Here is a 21,395-nt window from a genome sequence, read left to right on the forward strand (position 1 = left end):
ATCAGCTGTGCAGAGAATGTCTGCTCTTTATTGATTTATAATCACATTCGGTCTTTTTCTGCCTCACAGCATTTATATAAAGCAGAGTATGAGGATATAAAAACCAGATGCTTCTTCCCTCAAACGATCACGGCCGAGTATGAAGCTGGGAAGAAACTTCAAAAGTGCAAAGATGTGAGTAATTAAACTGGTTTGAAATGTGATGCACAGTGATGTGTATGTCTGACTCTGATTGTCTCTATTCAATGGGTTTTTTTCAGAACGTTTACCGTCAACATCCGGGCACTGTGAAATTCACACAAGTGACCGATTCGCCTGTTCAGGTTCAAGCCGCCATCAACGCCCAACAGCTGAGTGACGTATGTTTTAATTTTGTACCATTTTTTGAAAATTGAAGATGCTATTTGAATAAATGAAGGGTGACTTGGTAATGACAAACTGAATCGTTTTTGTCGCAGGACTCTCTCTTATAAGTTTAATCCTAATGTATTTTTTTGACTATTTAATTGGTAAAATTTCACTTTAACGTTGTAAATCAAATTCTCTGAGATTAGGATCACCTTGAAATGTGCCCAATCATCCGTGCAGCCCAGCTGTCTTTCTATGGGCACCATGGAAACTGGAGAGACATTTCTCTGTAGTATAAATAGAAACAAGCATTCACTTGGCCCAGAATAAACCCAGTGATCAGGGAGGGGAGGCAGGGGAAGGAGGAGGCAGCAGCTCGCTGGGTCCAGCTATTACACTACTGCCCTCTAGTGTTACAAAATGGAATGGCAGTTCACCCAAACGTAGCTATAAATCATTCTACTCTTAAAAGAATCAAGATACGATGATAAAACTGTCATAATTCAACTGTTTGAGGGGATGGGATGTATCTATTGCCCCAGCTGAGATAAGGATTTGCTTTTTGGACATCTCCAAAATGTCTCACACTTCCAGAAGGAAACTCCCAGTTTCATACAATTTAATTATTTAATTGAATGATGCAGGACCTCCCAATTAATTTCATATTTAAAGGTATTAAAGGTAATAGTTGTCATAATCCAGAAGATTTAAAAAAATTGCTTGTTATAGGACCCTTACTGAGAAAGATATGGTAAGTTGCACAGGCTGCCCAGGCTTTCTGCTGTAGCTCATCATCATTTATTAAAATATTAAAGTAAATATTTGTCATACCTTCTACTTATTCCTTTTAGAGTCATATTTCCTTCTGAAAAATGACAAAAAAGACATGGTGAAAAAAAGGCATTGCCTTCCCCTCCCCCTGGTTCACCAATGTTTGTGGTCTCCTGTGCTTTTTGCAGTTAAATTACAAGGCTAAGTATGAGGAGTCAAAGGTCAAGTACAGTCTTCCCCCAGACTATCCCCTCCTCATCCAGTCCAGAGTTAACGCTTTCAACCTCAGTGAAGTAAGTAACCCATTTCATTTAAAGTAAGCTGTGAATTTTAGAACTCGTCTTGATAAAAAATCTCCTAAAAGACGCGTTTTCTCATCTCAGAATTGCTACAGATATGATTGGGAGAAATCTAAAGCTAAAAAGTTTGAAATCAGAGGCGACGCCATCCCGATCCTTGCTGCCCGTGCTCACACCAACATTGCCAGTGATGTAAGTATGCTCCAGTATCAGCCTTTATTTATGTATTCCTTGCTGGCTCAATATTTTCTTATGGTCGTGTGTCTTTTGTCTTGGTAGGTAAAATATAAAAAGGAGTACGAGAAGAACAAGGGGCAGATGGTTGGAGCCCTCAGCATCCAAGATGATCCCAAGATTTTGCACTCCGTCCATGTGGCCAAAATCCAGAGTGAAGTAAGGAATTACAATTACAATCTTATTACAACTGAAAAAGAAGAGGACGCACTCAAACACTCTTACTGACGTGTCCACAGCGTGAATACAAGAAAGATTATGAAAAGATAAAGACCAAGTATCATACCCCATTGGATATGATGTCAGTCACCTTGGCCAAGAAATCCCAGGCCATCGCCAGCATGGCAGGTTACAAGAGCATCAGCACCAAATTCTTCCTGCCGCCTGACACCGTGCTGCTTGACCTGGCCAAGAAAGCTAACATCATCCAGAGCGATGTGAGTAGAAATACACTTAACAACTCCTTATTAATGGGCAGATTCATTTAGACTTTATTCACGGTATGTTCTTCTTTGTTTCTTCCATAAAAGAACGAGTACAAGTCTGACTACAACACCTACACCAAAGGTTCGCCCTGGGTCACCTTCGGCTCCCTGGAAGTGGAAAAGGCAAAGAAAGCTTCCGACATCCTGAGCGAGGTAAAAGACCTTAATCTGCCCGTATTCCCACTTTCTCTTTCTGAACTGTCTTCTCACTGTTCTCTGCTTGTTTTCTCTAGACAAAATACAGGCAACACCCAGACACCATCCCCTTCACGGCCATTGATGACCACCCCATCATGATGCAGGCCAAAGTCAACCAGCTTCAAAGGAGTGATGTGAGTCCACCGTCCACTTCAGGAGCTGCTCTAACGTCGGCTATAAAGGATATGATTAAATGCCAATACGAATACTATCCCATTATGTAAACACTCCTATCTGATGAGATTGGATCCATATTGTTAAAGTAGATCGGAGGAGGCGGTGTAACTCTGTTTATAATCTGTGATATAACTTCACCTGGTGAAACCTCACATGCAATCTTTTAAGAAAAATGGTATCGACAAAGTACAACTGACTGATGCAGGAAATGTCATGGTTCTTATGTTAACTTAATATTAAACATATTACAGTCGAGCGCTGGCGTCCCTAATGTGGAAAGTCATTTAACAAAATGAGAGGGAGGGTACTTTTCAGATGTTGCAGTCGTGTTTGGAAAACAATTCTTGCTTATTTTATGTGTAAACATCACTATGTATTTACATTATTAGGGCATTGTTTAAAAACAAAGAGCTCTACAACAAAGTGCCTATATGCGATTGTTTAGTACACATCAAGTGACAAATGGCAAAACAATCCAGTCAAAAGAAGATTAAATTATATTTTGTCATTTTCATTTGAACTCTGATTCATGACTTCTGACTTTTTTCCTTGCAGAAATTCTACAAGCGAGGTCTTGAGGAGATCCATCAGAAGTACTCTCTGCCACCTGATGCTCCGGAGTTTCTTCAGGCCAGCTGCAACGCTTACAACATCAGCAAGGTGAGGCATCAAAACACGAAGGCATTACGGTTCTTTGGAAGTGTGCCTAGTTAAATAACTAATGTTTCCATTTTTTAATCAGTGTTGGTCTGTTGATCATGTCTGATCATGTAATTTCAGAACTACTACAAGCTCGCCTGGCAGGAGCTGATTGCCAAAGGTTATGACATGAAGTCCGATGCTATTCCCATCATCGCTGCCAAAGCTGCCCGACTTGCTGCCAGTGATGTAAGTTTTCCGAAACACTAAAGAAGCATCCTCAGATTTCATTCCTCATTACATTAAACATGAATTTTAATTTCCTTAAAAATGTATTCCTTTCTAATTCCCAGGTCCATTATAAAAAGGCCTACGAGAAGGCGAGAGGCCACCACGTGGGCTTCCGCAGCCTCCAGGACGACCCCCTGCTGGTCCACTACATGGAGGTGGCCAAATTGCAGAGCGACAAGAACTACAAGAAGGAGTACCACAAGTCCAAGCTGAAGTATCACACCCCGGTGGACATGATGAGCTTGGCTCACGCCAAGCATGCATCAAAAGTTCAGACGTACACCGGCTACAAGAAGCTCCAGCATAACTACTGTCTCCTGCCTGATGCAATGAGCCTGGGCCTCGCTCGTACCATGAACTTCAATGCCAGTGATGTAAGTTTGAATCTGCACGAAACAGCTTGTTTAATATGTTATTTGTTGAATTGAGACTGTATCTCTGTTATTTTCCAGTGCAACTATAAAATGGATTACGAAACCTCAGTCAAGGGACTTGGCTGGATCCCGATCGGATCCCTCGAGGTGGAAAAAACAAAGGCGGCTGGGGCAGCTCTGGATGAGAAGAAATACCGGCAGCACCCTTCCACTTTTAAATTCACCAGCACCTCCGACTCCATGAACATGGAGCTGGCCAAGGCCAATGCCAAGATCATGAATATGGTGAGGAGGAAGAGAATTTAAACCCCCCATTCATCCAGCCGAACGTGGTGTAGTGCTGAAGTTGATCGCACTATGACTGACAAATACAGAGAGACACACAACCACACTCTCACGTTTACACCTTACATAATTTACATGGTAAAAACGGTGGATTTTTTCCAAATATTGCGATATAAAGATTCTATTTTAGGCAATTAATGTTCATTGAAATCACAAATAAAATGCACAACTGACCTAAAGCACATTTATTTCAGAATTGAGAGCTAATTGCTTCCAAACACTTACAATTTAATGTTTTATTTGCTTGAAATCATCCTATCATTGCTATATTTTAAAGCAATACCCAGTTAATAGGGTGAAACTCAACCATATTTGCATTTTTCAGGAGTTTAAAGAATAATTTTACATAATTTCCATTCATTCCCAAAACCTAAACTAATATTCAGGCAACTTCACCATATAGTATATTGTATATTGTATATTGTAGTATAACTATTTCATGCAGCATGTATGTAAGAATTGTCTCCTATCTGAAACGTAAATCTATGTCCTTGTTGTATTTTTGCAGAAAGAGTACAAAGCCAGTGGAGAGAAATTCATGCACACCTACCATCTCCCTCATGATGCCCCCGAACTGATGCAAGCCAGATACAATGCTGTCAACATCAGCTCGGTTGGTTGCAGCTTCTGTGTGTGGATTAAAAAGAATTACAAAGATGAAGTGGTTCTAAAATTCTGACCATAACTTGTCTGTTTTTATTCAGAATTATTACACTTATGCTCATCGTCAAGATCTGCTCAAAGGACATCACGTGAAGGAGGATGCCATTCCGATAGTTGCTGCAAAATCTTCAAGGGACATTGCCAGCAACGTTAGTCACGAATATAGTTTTTTATATACCTCTTTGTGTATTTACTCATAATCCTTTGTCTTCATATTTTTTTCAGTACAAGTACAAACTGGCCTACGAGAAGGCGAGAGGCCACCACGTGGGCTTCCGCAGCCTCCAGGACGACCCCCTGCTGGTCCACTACATGGAGGTGGCCAAATTGCAGAGCGACAAGAACTACAAGAAGGACTACCACAAGTCCAAGCTGAAGTATCACACCCCGGTGGACATGATGAGCGTGGCGCACGCCAAGCAGGCCTCAAAAGTTCAGACGTACACCGGCTACAGGAAGATCCCTCACAGCTTCCTGCTTCTACCTGACAACATGCACCTGCAGCGCTGCCGCAACATGATGGACATTCAGAGTGATGTACATGCTCCTTTTTGGTCTACATTACATTTCTTTTGTTCTTTTTTTAAAGCATGAAGCTGTAATGAACTTGTTTGTTGTAATGATTGATCTTATGTCTCCCTCTTTCACCCTCATCCAAAACTGGCAACTAAAGCAATATTTTCTTTTTCTCTTTCCTCTCAGAACATCTACAAGTCAGAGTACAATAACTACTGCAGAGGTACCGGGTGGGTTCCTATTGGTTCTCTTGATGTTGAGAAGGCTAAAGTTGCTAAAGCTGCGCTGGAGGAGAGAGGCTACCGCCAGCATCCCAGCACTCTGAAGTTTACCAGCAAGATCGACGCCATGAACATGTCTCTGGCTCTGACCAACTCTAAGCAGCTGGACAACGTAAGAAAGGCCTCGAAAACCCATTCTCATCATGCATATCACACCAGTACTTCCACACTAATCCATTGTCTTTCACCAGGCTGCCTATAAAGCTTCAGGCGAGAAGTTCAAGCACACGTATAATCTGCCAGCGGACAGCCCCGAGTTCCTCCAGGCGAAGTTCAATGCACAGACTCTCAGTGAGGTCAGAGCATACAGGAGCTGGATCGGCCATTTATACACTAAAATGAAACTTGTATATCAACACTTTCTTGTTTTGTTACAGAGTCACTACAAGCACAAGTGGCTGGAAACCATCGCCAAGGGATATGACATGAAGCCGGATGCTATTTCCATTCTGCACGCCAAGCAAGGCAGACACATTGCCAGCGACGTATGTATTCCAGTTGACAGTTCTGCACCACTCTCCACCTGAGTGTCCACAACATACGTGGGTATTCACACGTCAGGTGAAGTTGGACTTAAGAGACTTAAGGAGCTCGGGTACCAAGTACACTCATGAACATCCTCGTGTTCAAGCATGACAAGCACAGAAGTCCAATAATAACTCACCGCTCGGGCTCAGATTGAGCCGTTCCTCCCAATCACTCCCTTCCAATGTTGAAATTGCCCAGTGTGAGTATGGAGATGGACGTTATTGGTGCCCTTTCTGGGACCTTGCTCCAAGAAGGCAGAATTCTCTGAGCTGCTGTTTGGGGCATGAGCAGAAAGTTTTCCTCTGTAACATTGTCCTCAAACATACACCTGATGATTTAAATGTTGTCCTTCAGATCCAGTATAAAAAGGCCTACGAGAAGGCGAGAGGCCACCACGTGGGCTTCCGCAGCCTCCAGGACGACCCCCTGCTGGTCCACTACATGGAGGTGGCCCGGCTGCAGAGCGACAAGAACTACAAGAAGGACTACCACAAGTCCAAGCTGAAGTATCACACCCCGGTGGACATGATGAGCGTGGCGCACGCCAAGCAGGCCTCAAAAGTTCAGACGTACACCGGCTACAGGAAGATCCCTCACAGCTTCCTGCTTCTACCTGACAACATGCACCTGCAGCGCTGCCGCAACATGAACACCCAGTCCAGTGATGTGAGGAGCACCATCAATATGCATGAATTTGTTTACATGAAAATTACTATTTGAATCACCATTATCAGACCAAACATAGAACTTACTGTGTTCTAGTAAGAGACATTTATATTGAGTAGAAGTCAGTAGTCCTGAGTTTTCATCCGACCCCCCTAGAAAACAGGAAATGCCCTCCAGTGTTCTCGACCATTTATGGTATCTAGCCACCCAGAAAGCAGAGAAATTCAATTTTGCATATGCATTTTCTAATTTAATTAACTTCCATGTTTCTCATCATATAAGGCTTTATAACTTATACACCTCTGTCTTTGTCTGACGTTTTTCAGTGTGATTACAAATCTGAATGGAATAACTTCATCAGAGGCACCGGATGGGTCCCGATCGGCTCGCTTGCAGTTGAGACCGCTAAAGTCGGGGGTCAGATTCTGAGTGAGCAGAAATACCGCAGTCACCCATCAACCTTCAAGTACAGCAAGCTGATGGACTCCATGGACGTGGCTCTGGCTACAGCTAATAATCAGATCATGAACAAGGTTCCAGCACGTTCCAGCATCACGAGTTATAAATAACTACGTCCACTTAATAATTGTCATGGTATATTTAACATACTGATGTATTCTTTTGCAGCAAGCTTACACTGCAAAGTGGGAAAAGGACAAAACCACTATACATGTCATGCCGGATTCTCCTGAGATTGTTCTTGCGAAGGCGAATGCCCTGACCATGAGCAATGTAAGGCTTTGAATTACCTTCTGTTAAAAGTGATTTCCATGTGGATTTCCAGGTAATTCAACTGCATGGATCACGTCACTGTCTTTAACAGAAACTCTACAGAGCCGGGGTGGTGGAGATGGCCAATAAGGGTTACAACCTCAAAGCAGATGCAATCCCCATTGTGGCTGCCAAGTCTGGTACAACTATTGCCAGTAATGTAAGTCTCACATACATTTTTGTGCCAAATCAATATGTTTTACCACATTACTGATCACAAAATATGAACATGTGTATATTGATTTGCGACAGTACAAGTACAAGCTGGCTTACGAGAAGGCAAGAGGCCACCATGTGGGCTTCCGCAGCATCCAGGACGACCCCCTGCTGGTCCACTACATGGAGGTGGCCCGGCTGCAGAGCGACAAGAACTACAAGAAGGACTACCACAAGTCCAAGCTGAAGTATCACAGCCCGGTGGACATGCTGAGTGTGGTGCACGCCAAGCAGGCCTCTGCTGCTCAGACATTCACTGGTTACAGGAAGCTCCAGCACACCAATCTCCTCCTGCCTGATGCCATGAACCTCGTGCTCGCCCGCAACATGAACATCCAGTCCAGCAATGTGAGTTTGAAATGTGAAATTCACACCGCAGCTTGAAAAATATCGATATGCTCTCTGCACTCATGACTTCTGACATTTCTTTTCAGTGCGAGTACAAGTCTGAATGGAATAACTTCATCAGAGGCATTGGATGGGTCCCGATCGGCTCGCTCGCAGTTGAGACCGCTAAAGTCGGGGGTCAGATTCTGAGTGAGCAGAAGTACCGCAGTCACCCATCAAAATTCAAGTACAGCAAGCTGATGGACTCCATGGACGTGGCTCTGGCTACAGCTAATAATCAGATCATGAACAAGGTTACTGACTTTTCAAAATCTGTTTTAGAGTATAGAGCCACATCAATCAATTGATTCACAATCATCATGATGTGTGTTTTTTTTCATGTTGTTCCTTACAGAAAGCTTACACTGCAGCGTGGGAAAAGGACAAACTGACCGTCCACGTCATGCCTGATGCTCCTGAGATTGTCTTGGCCAAGGCGAATGCCCTCAACATGAGCAATGTATGTCTATCATTCAAACACTTATATTTCATATGTCCAGTGTTGCGTATATTGAATTTTAAATATGTGACTACTGTCAATCATAATAAGTGATGAGCAATATAAGATTAATGTTAAAAAATCTCATTGAGCTTGTTAATTGCTGCTTTTTTGTATCATGAATGCAGGCCTAGAGCTGCTGTCTCTTTACCCTGCTCACTACACAACCAGTTACTGTAACGCCAGCTAAAGCTGATGTCTTAATGATGACTGTTTCTCAAAACTCTTGTTTATTGGAGGAGTGCTTCATCAATCTTGAACTAACTCAGTCCTGCTGATAGCAGTATGTAAGATGCCTGACTGTTTAGCAATAGCTTGTATTGAGAGTACCTGAAATGCATAAATAACTGAACAGAGCCCTCATTGAGGAGCGTTACAACACATGTGAATATGATTGTCTCATCATGTTTGGATTAACCGGACTGCTGTTGAGGGCTTGTCTGTCACTTTAAAAGAATTATGCATTATTGGAAATGGAGGCATCACGTGTCTGTTTACTTTTGAGAAGTGTAGTTTATATCACTTTAACTCAGACACCTGCTCTATTCTTGTGCTGAATAGTATTTATTGTCACGTCCAAAAAACCCCAGAGAAACCTAGTCATAACTTAGAAAGATAATGCAGTGACTCTGAGGAGCTGCAACAGGCGAGTTCAGCAAAGGAAGCTGATCCAGACCTGTGGTCCTTTTGTCTTAAAGGAATGTGTATAAACTGGATTATCAATTGATTGCTCTGTGTTGTTGATGGCGCTGAGGACTGGAACTCTTCTAGACAGCCTGGACCAGTTTTTTGAATTCTGATGGTCATCTGTGTTTGGGGTCAATTATTGGTTTGTTAATGCTTGTTAAGGTATTTCAGAGGTGATTTTGCACATGTTAAAGCAGCCAGACTGGCATGTTTAGGTTTGACATGATTCAGTCACACAGGAGGTTTGGGTTCAATTGGAGTCGCTCTTATTTTTTGCTCTTTTTTTTTAAATTGACGTTCATATAATGTCCAGACAAAGAACTTTCCTTTTGGCTTCCTTGAGGTCGTCTTCTGGAAGTACAGAGATAATCTGTTGTAGGTGCGTTTTGGACTAGTGGATCTGTGTGTGTGTGTGTGTGTGTGTGTGTGTGTGTGTGTGTGTGTGTGTCTGTGTGTGTAATAATTGATGTGTTTTGAGTTGGTCCTGTTGCTCTGAGCGAAAGTATGCCTTTCAAGTATTTTTTTATACCACAGCATTTTTGCCAAATAAAGTGACTGACACAGATAGAGTGGACATCCTACTTGTCATGACAAAACAAACACCATTCTATGAGAGGGCAAAGGAATTGCCAGCGGATGCAAAGGGCAAGGAATTCCCAAATTATTCCAAGAGTACGTTTTCCACATCCCACAATGGATGGGAAAAGCCTCTAGGTACTGGACAATATATAGCAGCTCAAAAAAGAGCTTCTTTTGTATACCATGTATGCTCTTCTTCTCATGTAAATTAGGGAAAAGGTCAACCAGTGCACTAAATTCTACAGATGGGATGACTATAATTCAGTGCAGGGCATTTGGAGTTCACATCTAAACATCACACAAGTCCCAGTGGCTTTAAATACAATGCTAAATATTAATGTATTTCCTGCTAGTGTCAAAATCCCTAAACATAAGAAGAGTTTATCTGGCCCAAACAGACTATGTGTGTGTGTTTCTTTTTTAAGTTAGCCATTATTGTAAATGACTGTCACTTGAGAATAGGAGAGGAACAGATGAAGAGCAGAGAAAGGTAAGGTAAGGTAAGGTAAAGGAGAGGAGACGAACAGGAGATGAAGAGCAGAGGAAACGAGAGGAACAGGAGAGGTCCAGGCGTGCGGGGAGGCCCTTTAGGATATCTCATCCTGGGCCCCAGCAAAGCTGTCAGCTGGCCTGCTTACAACACATGCTAATTGAGAACAAAGAATCTAAGTAACTTATGAGTTACTTTCCCAAGTAACTAGTTACTTTATATTTCTTGTAATCAGTAACATAGCTTTTCTACTTTAAAAAAAGAAACTATTTAATGTAACTAAGTATATATTAAACGTGCACAACACTGTTCATATCTTGCTTTTTGTCTTTAACAGAAACTCTACAGAGCCGGGGTGGTGGAGATGGCCAATAAGGGTTACAACCTCAAAGCAGATGCAATCCCCATTGTGGCTGCCAAGTCTGGTACAACTATTGCCAGTAATGTAAGTCTCACATACATTTTTGTGCCAAATCAATATGTTTTACCACATTACTGATCACAAAATATGAACATGTGTATATTGATTTGCGACAGTACAAGTACAAGCTGGCTTACGAGAAGGCAAGAGGCCACCATGTGGGCTTCCGCAGCATCCAGGACGACCCCCTGCTGGTCCACTACATGGAGGTGGCCCGGCTGCAGAGCGACAAGAACTACAAGAAGGACTACCACAAGTCCAAGCTGAAGTATCACAGCCCGGTGGACATGCTGAGCGTGGTGCACGCCAAGCAGGCCTCTGCTGCTCAGACATTCACTGGTTACAGGAAGCTCCAGCACACCAATCTCCTCCTGCCTGATGCCATGAACCTTGAACTGGCTCGTAAAATGCAGTTCATTGCCAGTGATGTATGTAGACAATCTGACGTATCATTGTATTGCTACTATGTGCAGAAACTGAACTGCCCTTTTGTGATATCCCCCATCAGAACCAGTACAAGAGCGAGTACGAAAACTTCATCAAAGGAATTGGATGGGTCCCTATTGGGTCGTTAGATGTTGAGAAAGCAAAAGCCGCAGGAAAGGCCTTGAATGAGCAATCATACCGTCAACCTCCGACCAACTTCAAATTCACCAAGGACATGCACTCTATGGATCTGATGCTGGCCACTGCCAACAATCAAATCATGAATAAGGTACTGGATCAGAGCTTCACACTTTCAGTTTATGTCTGAAATCCAATTAACAACCATATTCTGGATTTTTAGAAATCCTACACCAGTACCTGGGACAAAGACAAAACTACAGTCCATGTCATGCCCGATGCAATGGACGTTGTTCTGGCAAGAGATAACAGGAAAAACTACAGTGAGGTACAATAATATAGATGTGGATTTTACCTAATGTCTGTGTTATGTAATTTCTTCTGCAGAGTTGTTAAATAGACCTAATTGTGCTCATTGTCTCCTTTTCAGAAATTGTACAAATTGGACAACGAGCTGTCCAAGAAGAAGGGTCATCATGTTGGTGCTGATGCCATCGCTGTTCAGGCTGCCAAACTCTCCACCACTATTGCCAGTGATGTATGTGTCGGACTGTAGGACTCAGTAGGACATCATCTACTTCAGTATGGGTTGATCAAAACTTGCTTTTGCTTTCTGTATTTCTGTAGTACAAGTACAAGACAGGATACCGTAAGCAGGTGGGTCACCACATTGGTGCCCGCTGCGTCCAGGATGACCCTCTGCTCATGCTGGCTCTGAACTCAGCCAAGATCGCCAGCGATGCTCTGTACAAGAAGGACTTCAACAAGTCCAAGACCAAGTTCAATCTGCCTGTAGACATGATGGCCTTCGAACTGGCCAAGAAGAACCAGATCCAGGTCAACCATGCCAACTACATCACCCGCTTGCACAACTGGACGTGTCTGCCGGACTCCAATGATGTGGTCCAGGCCAGACATGCCTACGACATCCAGAGTGACGTGAGTGACTTTGTATTAAAATCATATCATATCAAGTATCTTAATGTTGGAGGTATTTTACTGTGATGGTCTTGTTTTGTTGTATCCAGGCTGTCTATAAGGAGGACCTCCGGATGCTGCAGGGTGTTGGATGGGTGCCGATAGGTTCGCTGGATGTGGAGAAAGCGAAAAAAGCTGGCGAGGCGCTTAGTGAAAGACTGTACCGTCAGCCCCCAAGCAACTTCAAGTACAAAGTGACTAGTGAAGACATGCCCATAGTGCTGGCTAAAGCCAACGCTCAAGTTATGAACAAGGTAAGAAAAGTCACAATTTTTCCCTTCACTTATGATCAATATACTTTTTGTTGTTTTTTAAGGAAACACAAAATGTAAATGAAAATAGTCATTGGGTGAAAATAAATACTCTCACAAAGACTACATATAAACACCAAAGTTTGTGAGACTTTTAACTTATTGTACACTGGATAGGTCTTATTTTTAAAGAAATGATTTTGCTCTGTAAACAAATGATCACATCATCAGCATAGACAGGTTGTACATGATTAACACTGATGTTTAAAACCTATATATTCACATTTTCTCCTCTATTGTCACGACATTAAACCTTAAAAGGTGAAACAGTAATTATGGTAAACAGCTTCCTCTTTGCTGAAAAAAGGAAATCAGAGAATAACCATGTAGTGATGCCCTTTGAACATGTTGTTATGTCATCTAAATTTAATCTATTCATTCATACAAATTAGAATATAGGATTAGAACGGACTCAATCTGGCCAGTGAAACCTTCTAAATGCTTATTTCTTTGCCTTTGATGACTTAATCCAAACATTTTACATCACAGCAAGCCTACATTCAGGCCTGGGAGAAGGACAAGACCACCATCCACGTGATGCCTGATGCCATGGATATTCTTCTGGCCAAGGCTAACAAAGCCAACTACAGTGTGGTGAGTTTCTAACAACATCAAATTCTGTAAAACTCTTGTTGCAGTCCTTTACACTACACACCTGATATTAAAAATGTAAAAAGATGCTAAAAAGGTTCTTCCTTTTTTTATGCAGAATATGTACAAGCAGGCCAATGAAGATGCCAAGAGGAAAGGCTACGATCTACGCAATGATGCCATTTCCATCATCGCAGCCAGGGCTTCCAGGGACATTGCCAGCGACGTAATACAATTTAATCGATATTTTCTGTGTTTGGAATAATTCATAATTCCAATGTAATTATTCCACCTCTTATTCTTATTTTATCATTGTTTTTATTATCCTTGTCTTCGTTGGTTGTTCTGTAATTCTCCAGTACAAGTACAAGACAGGATACCGTAAGCAGGTGGGTCACCACATCGGTGCCCGCAGCGTCCAGGATGACCCTCTGCTCATGCTGGCCATAAACTCAGCCAAGATCGCCAGTGACGTTCTGTACAAGAAGGACTTCAACAAGTCCAAGACCAAGTTCCACCTGCCTGTAGACATGTTGAATCTGGAACTGGCCAAGAAATGCCAGATCCAGGTCAACGACTTCAACTACAGGACTCGCCTGCACCAGTGGACGTGTCTGCCGGACTCCAGCGACGTGGTCCAGGCCAGACATGCCTATGACCTCCAGAGTGACGTGAGTCAACATCTTTGGATTTAAGAGTTTAGCTAGCCACTTTTGTAATGTTTCAGACTCTTTTTCATGACAAGAAACACTGTTTGTCTTCAGGCTGTGTACAAAGAGGACCTGAGGATGCTGCAGGGTGTTGGATGGGTGCCAATAGGTTCGCTGGATGTGGAGAAGGCAAAGAAAGCTAGTGAAATCCTGAGTGAGAAACAGTACCGTCAGCACCCGAGTAACTTCAAATACAAAATGACAACTGAAGACATGCCCATCGTGCTGGCTAAAGCCAATGCACAGGTTATGAACAAGGTATACATTTATCAGTCGTTCGATGTAATTATCATAAAGCTCCTCAGCTACTTATACTTCTGTTCAATTGTCCTGCCAAAGAGAATATTAACAAAGCTCTAATGTGCTTAACCTCTTCCATTTTTTATGTCTACAGAAAGCATATGTTGAAAATTGGGACAATGTGAAGACAAAGATTCACGTCATGCCTGATGCTATGGATGTTCTTCTTGCCAAAGCAAACAATGTCATCTACAGCGAGGTAAGTACAGAATTATGACGAATGGTAATGGTTATACAATATTTGTTTGGAGCAAACTTCTTGTTTGGAGCATTGGCTTAAAATGATTAATAAAACAAGGATGCTTTTATGTTGGCATAGAATAGAAAATACCTTATTAATTCGAAGGGGACATTTCTTTTACTATGTTTTTATAAATGCTTGACCACTCTATGTGGAGTCATATGCAAGAAAATCAAGCAACTGTTTTGTGAAATTGACACAGGGCTATGTTCCTTATTAGTTAAATGCAGTTTGCTTTAAGCAATCCATCCATTTGTACACCTTTGACTTTTCACAACTTCATCTCAGGGCTACATTAAATAATGAATTCAGAAATTGTCATGAGTGAGGGGAGGACTCAAAACACCAGACACAGCAGGACGCACGACAAAAGCTCTCTATAAAGCACTGGGGAAAGGGGGAGGTGGAGGACATTGCACCAGAGGTGGAGTCGCTCAGCCAAGGGTCAGAACCGGTGACAGGAGTGTCGGCGAGTGGGTGAAGTGTAGCTATGCAGGGGAGGGTCAGCATCCAGATACACTTTGGGGCTGGGCAGAAGCATAGTCAGTTAAAAAGCTGGTGAGGAACCAGGAACATTATGGTCAAACTGAACAGAACAAAAACGAAGTGCTGTCATCAGGTGAAGACAATCACACAGGCACACATCGAGGCAGGGAACAGCAATCAGACACCAGGAGGTGAAATCAAGGAGCCTGAAACAACAAACAGCGAGACACAAAACAAAAAAAAGTTAACTGTGACAGAAGTTTTAATTGAATGAGATAAGAATAATAAAGTCAAGTAGGTATATGAGCATATTTATATCGGAAATGAATTTCACTTGTTTAGTGCTTTTCCACTGCGTAAGCCGTCCCCAAAGTGCTTTACACTGTCAATCACATTCACCCATTCCATTCACACACCAATGAAGGCGGCTACCATACAAGACTCTCAGTCCATCCACTGGGAGCAGTTTGGGCTTCAGTGACTTGCTCAAGGACACTTCAGCATGTGGACAAGTTGAGATGCAACCTTCCGATTGGGAGACGACTGCTCGACCAACCGAGCCACACAATTCATGTAATGTTTTGATTATTTTTCAGAAAAAGTACAAACAGGGATATGAAGATGCCAAGAAGAAGGGCTATGACCTCCGGAACGATGCTATTTCCATCATTGCAGCCAAGAATTCCAGGGACATTGCCAGTGATGTAAGTCGCTGCATCTCATCTCCTGTTACTATGCATTTAGTACTCTAAATCACAAAATATAAAGCTGTTCTCACTTTTCTCACTGTACTTTTTTTTCTAGTACAAGTACAAGACAGGATACCGTAAGCAGGTGGGTCACCACATCGGTGCCCGCAGCGTCCAGGATGACCCTCTGCTCATGCTGGCTCTGAACTCAGCCAAGATCGCCAGTGACGTTCTGTACAAGAAGGACTTCAACAAGTCCAAGACCAGATTCAACCTGCCTGTAGACATGTTGAATCTGGAACTGGCCAAGAAATGCCAGATCCAGGTCAACGACTTCAACTACAGGACTCGCCTGCACCAGTGGACGTGTCTGCCGGACTCCAGCGACGTGGTCCAGGCCAGACATGCCTATGACCTCCAGAGTGACGTGAGTCAACATCTATGGATTGTGTCAAATGAAAACATTTAAAATATAAAACATTATGATACAATGTCAAGATATAAAACATTTAAAACAACTTCAAATCACTTTTAGGAAGTATACATAAAGTCACAAATGTGAGTCTGTTGTTTCCATCAGATTATGAAATCTATTTATTGTAATTGTAACTGTTCCTCCTCTTTTTTTACCTTCAGGCTGTGTACAAGGAGGATCTAAAGCTGATGCAGGGTGTTGGATGGGTGCCGATAGGTTCGCTGGATGTGGAGAAAGCGAAAAAAGCTGGCGAGGCGCTTAGTGAAAGACTGTACCGTCAGCCCCCAAGCAACTTCAAGTACAAAGTGACTAGTGAAGACATGCCCATAGTGCTGGCTAAAGCCAACGCTCAAGTTATGAACAAGGTAAGAAATGATGTTAACACTGTGCTACCCACCCTATAAAACCACAAAATGTTTAAGTTATAATCTGAATAAGTTATCATCCTGGTTTCTGTAACTTTAGAAAGCCTACACTGAAGTTTGGGACAAAGAGAAGACGAAGATCCACGTCATGCCCGATGCAATGGATGTTCTTCTAGCCAAAGCAAACAATGTCAACTACAGCTTGGTATGTGAACAATTAACTGCGATAGGGCAGTGAGCTAAGGAGGTTTTTTACAATGGGGAATAATATACACATTTCTCATCTGTGGGACGATGGTTTGTCTTGCAGAAATTGTACAAACAAGCAAATGAAGATGCCAAAAAGAAGGGCTATGATCTGCGCAATGATGCCATCTCAGTCATCGCTGCCAAGGCCGGCAGAGACATCGCCAGTGACGTTAGTATTTAAATTCCTATCATGTACCTGAAAAGCATTGTTACACATTTGACATTGTACTGCAGAGAAGTCCACCTCATTAGAGAAATGTCAAGATAATTGTGGTTTTTTTTTTTAATTCTTATTTTATCATTGGTCTTATTATCCTTGTCTTCGTCGGTTGTTCTGTAATTCTCCAGTACAAGTACAAGACAGGATACCGTAAGCAGGTGGGCCACCACATCGGAGCCCGCTGCGTCCAGGATGACCCTCTCATCATGCTGGCTCTGAACTCAGCCAAGATCGCCAGTGACGCTCTGTACAAGAAGGACTTCAACCAGTCCAAGACCAAGTTCCACCTGCCTGTAGACATGTTGAATCTGGAACTGGCCAAGAAATGCCAGATCCAGGTCAACGACTTCAACTACAGGACTCGCCTGCACCAGTGGACGTGTCTGCCGGACTCCAGCGACGTGGTCCAGGCCAGACATGCCTATGACCTCCAGAGTGACGTGAGTGAGGGTTCATTTGTTGTTTTCAAATGTGTCTGACACCACGAACATCCAAAATAAACTTTTTGGTGTTGACGCTTTACAGGCTGTGTACAAAGCTGATCTGAAGTGGCTCCAGGGTCTGGGTTGGGTCCCAATTGGCTCAGTCGAGGTTGAGACAGTCAAGAAAGCTGGAGAGATTTTGACTGATAGGCTGTACCGCCAGCACCCCAGCACTCTTCCATTCACCAGCCCCACTGACGCCATGAACATTGTCCTGGCGAAGAATAACGCCCTGACCATGAGCAAGGTAGGGTTGCATTCAAATACCAGTCCATGCAGGCTATCCGTCATCACTCGCAATTGTTAAACACCGTTTGTTTATTGGTTTGTTGCAGCACCTGTACACCGAGGCATGGGAGAAGGATAAGACGAAGCTGCACATTCAACCTGACACTCCTGAGATTATCCTCTCTCAGCAAAACTCCATCAACGTTAGCAGGGTTGGTATAATTTTTCTTTGGGATCAGAAGATGACACCTATCCTTTTTAATGTGTAGTCTTAGTTTATCTGAAACTGCAGCTTATTTTTTACTATTACCAGTAATTTTGACAGATTTTAGAAATCTCCTGTTGTCACTTATGAACCAAGTCTTGTGTCTAGCTTGTATGTGCAAGAAATTGATGTTAATGTCCTACACTTGTTACTTTATATGTCTTATTTTACAGAAACTCTACAGAGAAGGCTTTGAGGCTGCAATCAGGAAAGGCTATTTCCTTCCTCCAGATTCAGTCTCTGTCAAATCTGCCAAGGCCTCCAGAGATATCGCCAGCGATGTGAGTGATTCATATATTCCTATATTTTGGATCTGTTTATTGTTTATAGAGCAGAGTAGAATAAAATACATAATAATAGAAAAGACATTTGTTATCAATATTGAGGAACAACGGGGTATTAGTCAGCTCTACTTAGCTCGTGTTGAATCAATAGAATATAAATGCAATTAATAAATATAGCAAACCAGAAGGAAATGTATAGGTTATGGTGCTTCATTCGCCATTGAAACTCTTTCTGAGTCTATTTCCTGAGGGTTTGAGGAGTCTGCCTTTCCTTCCACTGCACAGGACATAGAACAGGGTGAGTTCAGTTGATGAAATACAGCTAACTCTGGGCTTGCAGTCAGTCAGGAAAAATGTCTCTGAGGGGAGGAAGTGGTGTTTGTGTTAGGCACTCTGCTACGTTCAAGTTCTCTGTAGCTGAAAGTACTCAGCCAGGGACAAGAGGTGCGGGCTTGTTTCAGCTGTATAAGGAAGCAACAGTCTCTTCTGAGCCTTTTTCACCTGATACCATGTCACGTGAACAGCACACAGATGTAATCTGATTACTTTCCTTCCTATTCCATTAGTACAAGTACAAGACAGGATACAGGAACCAGGTGGGTCACCACATCGGTGCCCGCTGCGTCCAGGATGACCCTCTCATCATGCTGGCTCTGAACTCAGCCAAGATCGCCAGTGACGCTCTGTACAAGAAGGACTTCAACCAGTCCAAGACCAAGTTCCACCTGCCTGTAGACATGTTGAATCTGGAACTGGCCAAGAAATGCCAGATCCAGGTCAACGACTTCAACTACAGGACTCGCCTGCACCAGTGGACGTGTCTGCCGGACTCTACCGACGTGGTCCAGGCCAGGAAGGCCTACGATCTGCAGAGTGATGTGAGCTCTGCAGTGACATCAAAGTGCACCATGAATTGTGACTGCAGTGATGTGCTTCAGTGATGCATATCTGTTCCTTTATTTAACAGGCTGTTTACAAAGCTGACCTAGATGAGATTGTAGGCGTAGGATGGGTCCCCATCGGGTCGATTGACGTGCTGAAGGCCAAGAATGCAGCCAAAATCCTCAGCGATCATCTTTACAAACAGAAACTCGACACGTTCAAATACAAGACTGACATGACCGCCATGCCTATGGTCTTGGCCAAAGCAAATGCTGACATCATCAACAAGGTAGATAACCGAATTCTTTTTTTTTTTTTGGTCTCGTTGGTTTACTCTTCTCTCAATATTTATGCTTTTTTTTTTTGTACCTCACCACAGAAAAACTACACTGCTGCTTGGGACGCTGAAAAAGTGAAGACTCATGTGATCCCTGACATGCCTGAGATGTTGCTCTCCAAAGCTAACGCTTACAACATTAGCAGGGTACGTTTGGTCTGTTTTGAGTATTTTGCTTCCACACTCCAGTTAAATTTTTTTTATTCACCTATTTCAATTTCCTTTACAGAAATTGTACAGAGAAGGTGTTGAAGAGATGTTCAAAAAGGGGTATGACATGAAACCGGATGCTGTCTCTATCGTTGCTGCCAAACATGGAAGAAATATCATCAGTGATGTAAGCACCATACTCTTTGGAAAATTTGTTTCCCAACTCATGGCTTTTAGCATCATACATACACATTCATTTATTTTCTTTACACAGTACAAATACAAGACAGGATATCGGCAGCAGGTGGGTCACCACATCGGAGCCCTCAGCGTCAACGATGACCCTCTCATCGTGTTGGCCTTAAACTCAGCCAAGATCGCCAGTGACGTTCTGTACAAGAAGGACTTCAACAAGTCCAAGACCAAGTTCCACCTGCCTGTAGACATGTTGAATCTGGAACTGGCCAAGAAATGCCAGATCCAGGTCAACGACTTCAACTACAGGACTCGCCTGCACAACTGGACCTGCCTGCCAGACTCTACCGATGTGGTCCAGGCCAGGAAGGCCTACGATCTTCAGAGCGATGTCAGTATGCCTCAAACTGTTTGCTTAAACACAGAGTTGATACTACTTCCTACAATACTGATGTGACTCCTCCTTCTCTTGTTTCAGGCTGTTTACAAGGCTGACATGGAATGGATCAAGGGAACAGGATGGGTCCCAATAGGTTCAGTGGACGTGGAGAAAGCCAAAAAAGCAGGAGAGATTCTTAGCGAGAGGAAATACCGTCAACATCCCTGCACATTCAAGTTCAAAGCTCAAACTACTGACATGCCGTATGTACTTGCTCAGGCCAATGCTCAGACCATGGACAAGGTACGAATAAAACAACACATTTGACTCACAGTTATATTGATAGATCAAAATTGGAAAAGTATTTTTACATTCTTCCAGAAAATTCACAATGACAGGCTGTGCTTTGAAATTAATGTGGACTCTATTATCAGCACGTGTATTTTCATCCAAACCTCTATGTGAGATGTAAGACAAAAAACTACTTTATCTTTGTCATGATCAGACTTTTAATTGCTTTCACTCATGTGTTGTCTTCTTATCTTATGTTATTTAATGTACAATGAAGTAATTGTCTACATTGAGGAAAGTCAAGGTTCTTGAACCAGCTTCTTGTAAAACTCCAAAAAGCTTTGTTTGTCATATTGTTCTGTGGCTGAAATGGTCTCTTTTCTCCTCTGATGTTTACAGAAAGCCTACATTTCTGTCTGGGAGAAGGAAAAAACCAACATTCATGTCATGCCCGACACTCCAGAGATCATCCTGGCTCAGCAGAACAAACTCAACACCAGCCATGTAAAGCAACGTCTTTCTTTGTTCTTCTGTAGTCAATTTATACATTACAGATGGCTGTTAATTCAATGAAGTGGTATACAACACACAATTCTCTCCATACAGAGTGCTTGACATCCTAAAGACATTATTTTCTTCCACAGAAATATTACCGTGAAGGATTCATGGATATGATCAATAAAGGCTACTACCTCCCCAAAGATGCCATTTCTGTTTTATCAGCCAAAGCCTCAAGGGACATCGTCAGTGATGTAAGAGAATCCTGTTTTCTTTTATTCGCTTTGAAATGCTCTCCAGAGCTCTAACATTGAGCATTATGTTGGGTGCTTTATGAAACCAAGTAAAAGTTCCTTACTT

The 21,395-nt window shown here is 42.6% G+C and overlaps 1 protein-coding gene across 1 annotated transcript in view; it reads left to right on the top strand.

Moving 5' to 3' along the window:
* The window catches only part of neb (nebulin), a 96,595-nt gene that overhangs the window by 18,634 nt on the left and 56,566 nt on the right, over positions 1–21,395 (top strand). The window contains exons 15-68 of the mRNA XM_080478777.1: positions 70–174; positions 261–359; positions 1,308–1,412; positions 1,503–1,610; positions 1,698–1,811; positions 1,892–2,089; positions 2,183–2,290; positions 2,371–2,469; positions 3,068–3,172; positions 3,293–3,400; positions 3,505–3,816; positions 3,895–4,101; positions 4,670–4,774; positions 4,866–4,973; positions 5,050–5,361; positions 5,527–5,733; positions 5,813–5,917; positions 5,999–6,106; positions 6,504–6,815; positions 7,142–7,348; positions 7,443–7,547; positions 7,639–7,746; positions 7,839–8,150; positions 8,237–8,443; positions 8,545–8,649; positions 10,782–10,889; positions 10,982–11,293; positions 11,374–11,580; positions 11,653–11,757; positions 11,860–11,967; positions 12,057–12,368; positions 12,458–12,661; positions 13,208–13,312; positions 13,428–13,535; positions 13,669–13,980; positions 14,074–14,277; positions 14,414–14,518; positions 15,643–15,750; positions 15,851–16,162; positions 16,372–16,575; positions 16,676–16,780; positions 16,886–16,993; positions 17,173–17,484; positions 17,570–17,773; positions 17,862–17,966; positions 18,193–18,300; positions 18,870–19,181; positions 19,271–19,474; positions 19,565–19,669; positions 19,752–19,859; positions 19,947–20,258; positions 20,346–20,549; positions 20,937–21,041; positions 21,182–21,289. Of these exons, the coding sequence (XP_080334903.1) occupies positions 70–174; positions 261–359; positions 1,308–1,412; positions 1,503–1,610; positions 1,698–1,811; positions 1,892–2,089; positions 2,183–2,290; positions 2,371–2,469; positions 3,068–3,172; positions 3,293–3,400; positions 3,505–3,816; positions 3,895–4,101; positions 4,670–4,774; positions 4,866–4,973; positions 5,050–5,361; positions 5,527–5,733; positions 5,813–5,917; positions 5,999–6,106; positions 6,504–6,815; positions 7,142–7,348; positions 7,443–7,547; positions 7,639–7,746; positions 7,839–8,150; positions 8,237–8,443; positions 8,545–8,649; positions 10,782–10,889; positions 10,982–11,293; positions 11,374–11,580; positions 11,653–11,757; positions 11,860–11,967; positions 12,057–12,368; positions 12,458–12,661; positions 13,208–13,312; positions 13,428–13,535; positions 13,669–13,980; positions 14,074–14,277; positions 14,414–14,518; positions 15,643–15,750; positions 15,851–16,162; positions 16,372–16,575; positions 16,676–16,780; positions 16,886–16,993; positions 17,173–17,484; positions 17,570–17,773; positions 17,862–17,966; positions 18,193–18,300; positions 18,870–19,181; positions 19,271–19,474; positions 19,565–19,669; positions 19,752–19,859; positions 19,947–20,258; positions 20,346–20,549; positions 20,937–21,041; positions 21,182–21,289 (9,183 nt within the window). The remainder of the gene's footprint in view (positions 1–69; positions 175–260; positions 360–1,307; positions 1,413–1,502; positions 1,611–1,697; positions 1,812–1,891; positions 2,090–2,182; positions 2,291–2,370; positions 2,470–3,067; positions 3,173–3,292; positions 3,401–3,504; positions 3,817–3,894; positions 4,102–4,669; positions 4,775–4,865; positions 4,974–5,049; positions 5,362–5,526; positions 5,734–5,812; positions 5,918–5,998; positions 6,107–6,503; positions 6,816–7,141; positions 7,349–7,442; positions 7,548–7,638; positions 7,747–7,838; positions 8,151–8,236; positions 8,444–8,544; positions 8,650–10,781; positions 10,890–10,981; positions 11,294–11,373; positions 11,581–11,652; positions 11,758–11,859; positions 11,968–12,056; positions 12,369–12,457; positions 12,662–13,207; positions 13,313–13,427; positions 13,536–13,668; positions 13,981–14,073; positions 14,278–14,413; positions 14,519–15,642; positions 15,751–15,850; positions 16,163–16,371; positions 16,576–16,675; positions 16,781–16,885; positions 16,994–17,172; positions 17,485–17,569; positions 17,774–17,861; positions 17,967–18,192; positions 18,301–18,869; positions 19,182–19,270; positions 19,475–19,564; positions 19,670–19,751; positions 19,860–19,946; positions 20,259–20,345; positions 20,550–20,936; positions 21,042–21,181; positions 21,290–21,395) is intronic.

This window comes from Lipophrys pholis (genome assembly GCF_963383615.2).
Source record: "Lipophrys pholis genome assembly, chromosome: 13".
In the NCBI taxonomy this organism is placed as follows: domain Eukaryota; kingdom Metazoa; phylum Chordata; class Actinopteri; order Blenniiformes; family Blenniidae; genus Lipophrys; species Lipophrys pholis.